Below are 8,913 nucleotides of genomic sequence, written 5' to 3'. Positions count from 1 at the left end.
CGACACGGCTCCCAAGCCCCGGCACCCCAGCGCCAAGCCGGCGCCTCGGCAAGCTCTGCGGCGCGCATGCTCCGTGTGGGGCATCCCCGGCGACCCGGCTTAATGAATGCTCGGTCGTGGGGGCGGACCGAGCGACGACTGCCAGGACCCGGAGCTCCGCGGCGGTCTCCGGCGCTCTGCGCGGCTGCTGAAGAGGCGGCGGCGGCCACTAGCACTGTGTGCGCTAGAGTGTGGCTTGCTCGCCCGACGCGCACGCCCGGTCGGTCCCCAGGGCCCTCTGGAGGTGACTCGGGCGGGCCGGACGGCGCTGCCGGTTGGAAGGGCGGAGATGAGGCGATGAGGAGACGAGCCGCCGCCACCACCGCTCTCCGCCCGTCGCCACCGTAGCCGGAGTCCTGGAGCGAGGAGAACTGTACCCCCGCTGGGCTGAGAACCCAGACAAAGGAGGAGGAGCCGCCTGAGAAGCAGGCTAACGCCGCTGGGAAAGGAGGCCACCGCCTCAGTCGCCGCCGGGGACTGCCCGGGCTTGCGGGCAGCCGCGCCTCCTCCTCGGGCGCTGTGCGAAGCGAGGGCCGCTGGGGCCGAGGAAGCCGCCTCGGGACCTCCGCCTGCCCGCCCGGCGCCGCCTCCGAGCCGCCTCGGCGGTAGCCGCGGCCCGGGCGGGAGGCGGTGGCCGCGGGCGAGGAGAGGCGCGGCGGCCGGTGCCCTGCTTGTCAGGCCGTCGTCCCGGCCCAGCTCGGCCCACGGGCCGCCGCAGATGCGGAGGCGCTGCCGCCGGGGCCATGCAGCAGGCGCCACAGCCGTACGAATTCTTCAGCGAAGAGAACAGCCCGAAATGGCGGGGACTGTTGGTCTCTGCCCTGCGGAAGGTCAGTGCTTGGTGCCGGGGCGGGGAGGCGGGCTGGGTGCCGGGCCGCGGCTCCTCTGAGGGCCAACGGGGAGTTGCACGACCTCCCGTGTACCGGTCCCGAGGGCCGAGGGCCGATTTGTTCGTCTTTGGCTGGCGACGAGGGCCTCGTAATTGCCTGTTGCATCCAGAAGGACGTTTTCTCAAGGTTTTTGTCTAGCCCCGGAAGGAAGGTTTTGTTATGATCACAAAACTGGATTTCATGTTGCAGTCATTTCGTCAGGCAACTTCCGCCGTTGACCAATTTGTTGTCCTCAGGCTGGATTCGAGCAAGAAAAAGTCCCTCTGGTATTTGGACAATTTTTAAAATAAGAGCACATTTTCGGGTCGCGTAATTACTTTTATTTAAGTTCTTTAGGGATGTTCCCCCTAGGCAATTTGCTTGTCAAGGGTGTCCACTCACTTATGAGGCAATGCTTTTTTTTTTGTAATATGGATGTTTCACATGTGTGAAATGTCAGTGAGTCATAATATTCTTATTCATTTTACAATTCTTAAGGTAAATTTAAAGCACCTCTTCACTTCCTGCAAAAGGTGTCTTACCTGTTAACAAGAGATTTTGCTTATAAAATTTGATGTTTCTTCACACTTAAAATGATTCCAAGTTTTAGGTGAGACTTAAAACTTGGAATCATTTTAAGGGATGGTTCATAAAAAATAATCTTTCAAGTTAGGGTGCACCACTAAGGTCCATCTCTCCTGTGGATCGTGTTAGTCTTCCTTTGTGAATTCAGGTGATAATCATGCTATCATTTCTATAATAAACACTTTTGTAAGATCAAGACAATTTAAAGAATGTAAGTGGGTGCAGGATTACCTATCATGCCTGCTGAACAGGGGCTTCCCTTGCCATTGATGCGAACTTAGTCCCTTCCACCTTTTCTGCTAAATAAACAAAATTAAAATTTTTAAATAATAAAGAAAAATAAACATTAGTTTAAAAGACTGCACTTGGAAAATAAATCATCACACGTTAAACTTCTGTAAATGAGCCACCTTGCTGATCCCGCCCCTAGCCAGTCGTTCTCTATGCACAGCATCCAGCGTGCCAATGGAGCAGACATGGGCAAAGGGATGGTGGCCAGGCTCAGTCTGGGGCTACTACTTCTGGTGCTACTCTTACCCTCGCAGATTTATTGAAATTAGTGTAACACTTTCAAGTAACTCCTCCCAGAATACCTCAGCTGCCCCAAGTCCAGCTAATGCCAGGATCCCAGGAGGTAACAATGCCCCTCAGTCTACAGCTAGCCTCCTTGTGGTCTCACTCTTCCTTTTACTTCTCTACTGTTAAAGAGACTCAGGCCAAGAAACATCTATGCTTCCCCATCTTCTGAACCCAATCCAAATGGCATATAAAGTCCAGTGTGGCAAGGACAAAAACAGGTCTTCAATGAATCTACTGGTTCCACACCTTATTGATGCAGAAAATGGTGAGAATCCCAAATTTGACTGGTTTGAAGAACATGTGAGTAATTTGACTAGATGATGAATGTCAATATTAAATCTGCTGAAGTTTCACGTAGAAGATGAAGACAGACAACATCCAAAATGAAGAAATGATTTCCTTAAATGTGGCTTAGGAATATGGACACTTAAAACTCTGCCTTGAAAAACAAATAGATTTTGTCTTATCTAGAGAGAAACAATGGGCTGTGAAATGGAGATTCAGTTTTCATGTGGTATATTAAATGTATCGGGCCTTGAAATGATTCGGTAATATAAATGCTTCCATGATTCTATTTATATGTACATTCTAAGGAACCTCCAGGTGTTATTGTAAATTCTCGAAGTATTGTTTCACCAATACTAATTTAATGCTTTAAATTAAAACTTTAGATAAAAATTTTATGTTGTTAAGCTATCACTGTTCTCTTGGGCACTGAACTCTTATTTCTGAGGCTTTGGATTTGACATTGTATTTGACTTTTTATGTAGTAATTGACATGTGCCAGTGCAACGATGTACTGTAATCTACTCCCCAGTGCAAGCATAATGAATAAATTTTGCTTATAAACTTATCAAATCAAATGGTGAGCTTTTCCCATCACATTCACATCCGACAACAGAACCAGATTCATTTAGCTAAACTGATTCCAAACAGTTGACCTCAACTAATTTCAAAATGCTGCTTTTTTGTTTCTGCATATGTTGAATACTTTTTACATATGTGATCTCTGATCTAATAAGTGATCTGTTTTGCAAGTAAAGTTGACAGGTCTTGAAATTTAAAAAGCAAATGTGAAGGAGGCAAAAATAATATAAATCTGATATTTCACAGTAATTTTTATCCTCTTTCTCTAAATACTTTTTTTAACTTTATGAATCAGAATAGTCACATTTGGAACACTTCCTGTATCAGTTAATATTTTTGGATAGTTAGAACTTGGTCCTAAGCCTAAAGTCAGTTTGATTCTGGAAAAGTAAATCTTTACAACTGCCTCAATGCAAAGGAAACTTTTTAAAAATAGAAACCCCATGAAGTTTTTTGCTCACTTGGTCACACACTGATGCTTAGATGCTTTGATGTTCCAGAATCTAATTTGGCCACAGTGGTCTTGATAGACAGTCATTTTTTTCCAACTTCAGAAACTTAACATGAGAACAGCCAGATCCAACAGCCATATATCTGTTTTGAATTGTATATTGTGTTTGTGTATTTTGCTTTGATTCATAGTAAATTCTCATGGTATGGAATTGATTTGTATTGAGCACAAACTGTAAATTAAAAATGGCTGAAAGAGCAAAAAAATTTCTATAAATGAAAAAAAGTAGTGAATTTTAAGGGTAAAAACATGCATTCAGAGTTTCTATCATTAGGAGTCATTGCCTCCCTTGGAACAAGCACCAGTTCATGGCTTTTAAAGAATTTGTTGGAGGTTATTAGGGGCAGTTACTGTTTCACTGGTCTACCAGTGCTGAAGTATTAAATTAAATTGACCTTCCTTCCATTTGCAGCCTCTATTTAAGTAGAGGGAAAAAAATTATAAAATATGGTGAGTAACGAGAATGAACTCTGGCCTGAATTAAAAGCAAAGAGGGGAATTCTTAGACAGTCAATTCATACACAGAAGTGTGAGTGCCGTTATCAGGTAGGCCTGTATTATTGGCAATGCAATGCAGGTATCTACCTATTAGTAGTGAATAGTATTTGAGTGTGCATTGTATTCTTATTTAATAGGTAGCTTTGACTCTAATAATCCTTCATTCACAGACATAGATTTATTTCTTCAGATTAAACTGGAAAGAAAGCCAGGGCTAGCATTCAAATCCTGGTCCATTGCTTTGGGATTTCTCTCCTTACATTTATGTGTTGTGCTTGTTTTTGGGAAATTCAGTTACCTTATAGATAATGTATTGTCTTATTCTATAATTCTGGTTTATTCTTTGCTTAGAGAATAACTGCATCTAAGAAAATTTGGTCTCAAGGTGAAATTTCGAAAGCAATTTCTATTCTAATTTCCAAAGCAATTATTAACTTAACTTACTGTTATTATAAATAGAGATACATTCCCACAGAGAACATTTTTCATATTTTTTTGCAAATTTTTTGTAGAGGTAATTAAAATTATGTCCAGTTTCTGGTAAATGGGACATTGCAACATGTAGGTTTGTAGTGCCCACTAAAAGTTGTAGCTCTTAAGGAGCACAAGGCTTACTCTGTCTTTACAGTGTGTGTTCACTTCTGGTGTCTGTCTGCCACCCATGTCTTTGTCCAGTGAGAATTTCTGCCGTTTCTGGGGGGGGCTTTGTCTTTACATCCAAAGCTCTATAACTTAGTTTCCTTTCTCCATCTGACCAGATAGTCACAGACTGCTAGAATTAGACTATACTATTTCCCTTCTCCATTTGGTATGGTGTTGAATCCTAGGAATACAAAAATGATTAAAAACAAAGGCTCTGCTCTAAAAGGGTTTGCCGTCTAGATTTAAAATTATTCTAAAATTTGAGGGTTTAGTTTATGTAAATGAGATAGAAATTCTGAGTCCAGAGTTCTGTAAGGGAAACCTGTATGTGTTTGTGAAAGGAATGATGTAGTTTAATTGGCTTTGTCAGATTAGTCTACTTGGGCATCTCGGTGGAACCTCCAGGACTGTTGAAATACAATTTTCAGAAAGGTAAAATCATAACTCACATGCATATTTAAATGAACATGTTTATACATTGATTTTTATTCAACACATTACCTAATGAGGGAACTAATAATAATGAGTTAAAACCACTTCAAACAAATATTTGAAGATCTAGGTATTTATAGGCAATTTAATAAAGGAGTATTAAGATTAGATTGTTGGGTTAGATACAGAATTAGTTAATATCCTATCGGATCAAGAACAGTAAATTTTGAGGTTATCTTTTCCACTGAACAGAAATTATTTGCATCTCTACCAGGTAAAAATCTAACAGTTAATCTTATAGATTTGTAAAATAGCCCAGTTAATAGAAAGTAATCAAAGGTGCAAGCACAGCACTGCAATGAAGAAGATCTAGTATTCTCTTTTGCTTATTTTCAAGTTTTGGCTCATTTTTATGAAAAATTAAAAAAAAAAGACATAAAAATAGCAAGGTTGCTGTTGTTGACACTGAAAATTCAAGGAACATTTAACCAACATTAAATATTCATTTCACTATGGAAAAACACAAACATTGAAAATTTCAAGAAAAATAATTTTGGAAATAGAAATGTGTTCTTTAACTTTTTAAACAGAACTTCCCTGGGGCATTTAAGCACATACAGAACGACAAAGGGTAAGGTAGAGCGAAATGACACTACTAACAGATAATACATAGATTGTTAACATTACACTAAATTATGTATCTTCTTAAAAGAGCCAGACACTAAATGCCTTCACCACTACTCCCCAAGAACATTGAAGCTATCACATTTCTTGGGAGAAGCAAGAGCATGGAATATATTTGTAAATGCCGCTTATATATACCTGTGTGTTAAAAATATTTTTGGTACTTAGTGCATGTGCTATATGATTTTACGCCAAGATAAATCATTGTAAGCGTTTTACATCTGGAAACTTGCCTTAAAATCAGTTTTTCAGTTTTTTTAGTTTCTTATATTTCTCCTGGAAATGCCTTTCTATAAGGTGTTCTTCACCAGGCTACCTTTGGAAAAGAAAATGTCTGTGTTGTCTTACTGTCTGTAGTTACAAATGTCATAGAGAGCTGAGCCAGAGAGAAGTTGAAGCGCTTGTTCCTGACTCTGATTTGATTCAGGTTAAATATCTGCTCCACCCCACCACAACCATTACAGTTTGCTCTTAGTTATCTGTCAAAAAATGCAAATGGTGTAGGAGAATGTCTGGGTTAAATTAATAGCAGTCTATGGCAGAGAAAAAGAGAGTAGGGGTTTGATTCAGAAATGTTTTTGTGAATTCTGAAAGATTCTAGTATTTCTGCTCTTGTACCAACATCTCTTGGGATTTTGTTTTAGAAGATTGCACTGAATCTTTCCTGGTGCTTTTAGAAAACAAAATTGCTGTCACTGACATATTGCAGTGTCAAGGAAGGCTTCTTTAAGGAAGTAACATTTGTGCTGAGTTCTGGAGAATATATTCCAATATTTATTGCATGCTTCCCATGTATCAGGCACAATTCTTGGTCTGAAGATGTAGCAAGGCCACTGCTCTCCTAAAGCTTATATTCTCGTTGGGGATGTGGAGAAGGCCTGCGATAAAGAATTATTAAAGAAGTAAACAATTTCGTGAAAGGTTAGTAAGAATTAACAAACAAAGAAAGGGAGAGAAAGGATTTGAGGCCCAGGGAAAGGTAGGAGCATGACTTGTTTTAAAGATCCAAGAGGAGAAGAGGTAAGTCCAGCATGGTAGACCAGGTTAAGGTCTCTATCCAAGAACAGTGAGAAGCTGTCAAGGGTTTATTTGTGTAGCAATGTAACTAGATTAACTTGATCAGAATTGTTTTTTGAAAAAATCATTCCAAGTGAAAGCCAGAAACTAATAATAGATACTATGATTGCTATGACACAAGATGATTAAGACCTATTCTGGATTTCCCGATGCCCTGAATATAACAGTAGAACACCAGGGAGTCATTTGGAATTACTCCAAACTAATAATGACCGAAACTGACCCAAGGGGTTCAGCTAGAACTGATGAGCATTAGGAATGCATTTTAACTTGCTGCATTTGTTTCTGTGTCATCCATGACTTAGTAGTCTTCTATTTTCAGTGTAATTTTGGTGTGGTGTATTTAGAGTAATAATATTCCATTAACGTGCTTTATGTTGAGTATCCAAAGCATTACCTGTGGTACTACTTGACATAAATCAAGTATATGTCTCTTATGTTAACCATGGTCTCTCTTTCAAGGGAACAGTAGTTTGATTATATCCTCTGTTAGCCTGCGTATTTGAATTAGGAAGGAATTTTAATGGAACTAATGGATTTAGCATTATCTCATGTAGTCATGTTAAAAATTAACAACCTAGAATTCTTTTCTTCTTTTACATAAGAACATATGATCGTAAGTAGAAAGCTTTTTTGAAATATATGTTACTATACATTTCACATTTTAATGTGTAAAGATGCAGCAACACTATGAAAATGTGAAGATCTACATATGAGCACTAGTCATGGATCTGCCAAATGAAGTTTTCTGTACCTCAGTTATTTCATTAGATTACTTTGTAAACTCAAACACTACCTCTTATTTACATAGCATAATGCATTTTGTTCTTAACTGACCCATTAGCAGCATTTGGCAGTTAATCTCTTCCTCTTTCTTGAAATCTTTTCCTTATTTGGCTTCCAGGATACTAAACTGTCCTGGTTTTCTCCTTCTCTGGCTATTCTGTCTAAATCTCCTTTGTTGATTTTCCCTGACCACATTATCCTGACTTCCCAGAGCTTGGTATTTGGACTTCTATTTCTACTCACTCCCTTGGAGATCACATCCAACCTCGTTGCTTCACATATTATCTATATGTGATGATTTCCAAATGTATTATTTCTGGCTCAGATCTCTCTCTTGTATGTGAATATCCAACTTCTTTCTTGATATTTCCACCTATATGTGTGTTCCAACCCAGCTCTTGAAAGGCTTGGGTCAGCTCAGCCCTTAGAGTGAAGAACACACCAGGTACGGAGTTACACATGAAGTTTAATTAGGACTTACGAAGAGGAGATGGTTCCATGGTGGCGGCCAGCTGGAAAAAAATGTAAGTTAGCACTCGGCAAAGAGTGAGGGGTGATGGGGTGGTTTATAAGGGTTAAGACAAAGACATTCCATAGGGTATGAGAAGAGAGTTTCGGCAGAGTCTTGTGATATGTTATCAACAGTGATCAGGGAGGGGAGTTCTAATGCTTTTTTTATGATACCATTTGTACATTCTTTCCTCCCTGGGGAGGTGTGATGACCTTTAATGTCTGTCCCTGTCAAATAGGTGGCTTCGTGCAATAACTTATTTTCGCTATGGGGGGTGTGGCCCAGGTCCTGGGTCCCCACAATGTGTGAAAGACATCTCAACCAAACTGAGCTCTTCCCTTCACAAACATGATCTTTTGTACTGTTTTCCATCCTCCTAGTTGCTCAAACTAAGTGTCTTGAGTTACTCTTGAATACCGTCTTTCTCTCGTACCTTGCATCTTATGTCAGCAAAGCTTTTTAGCTTTACTTCAAACTGCAACTATATTCAGTTACTATTTTTTATTTTTCGACTACTGCTGCCTTAGACGTCTTGATTACTAGTCTCCTGGAGTACTGACGTACCCTTGCCCTACTCAGTCTTTTTTCAAAATAGTAGAGATAAATGAAATCATATCACTCCTTTGTCAAAACCCTCCCAGTGCTTCTCAGAATAAAAGCCAGAGTCTTCTTAATGGCCTGCTAGACCCTCTACAGTCTGGTACTACCCCTTACCCCATTTGCCTTTCTGACCTCATTTACTTCCACCCCTTCTTTCGTCTGCTCTAGCTCCACACTGGCTTCCTTGTTCCTACAACACATAGACATGTCCTAGTTTCAGGGTTTTTGCATTT

At 40.5% G+C, this 8,913-nt stretch overlaps 1 protein-coding gene across 1 annotated transcript in view; it reads left to right on the top strand.

Moving 5' to 3' along the window:
• The first annotated feature begins 630 nt into the window (after nt 1-630).
• The window catches only part of SOS2 (SOS Ras/Rho guanine nucleotide exchange factor 2), a 104,589-nt gene continuing 96,306 nt past the window's right edge, over nt 631-8,913 (top strand). Inside the window, 1 exon segment of the mRNA XM_037834970.1 lies at nt 631-869. Coding sequence (XP_037690898.1) covers nt 783-869 — 87 coding nt within the window. The 5' untranslated portion in view covers nt 631-782.

Source organism: Choloepus didactylus, chromosome 4 (genome assembly GCF_015220235.1).
Source record: "Choloepus didactylus isolate mChoDid1 chromosome 4, mChoDid1.pri, whole genome shotgun sequence".
Taxonomy (NCBI): Eukaryota; Metazoa; Chordata; class Mammalia; order Pilosa; family Megalonychidae; genus Choloepus; species Choloepus didactylus.
Note: the sequence above shows the minus strand (reverse complement) of the source record. Positions and strands in the feature narration are given on the sequence as shown.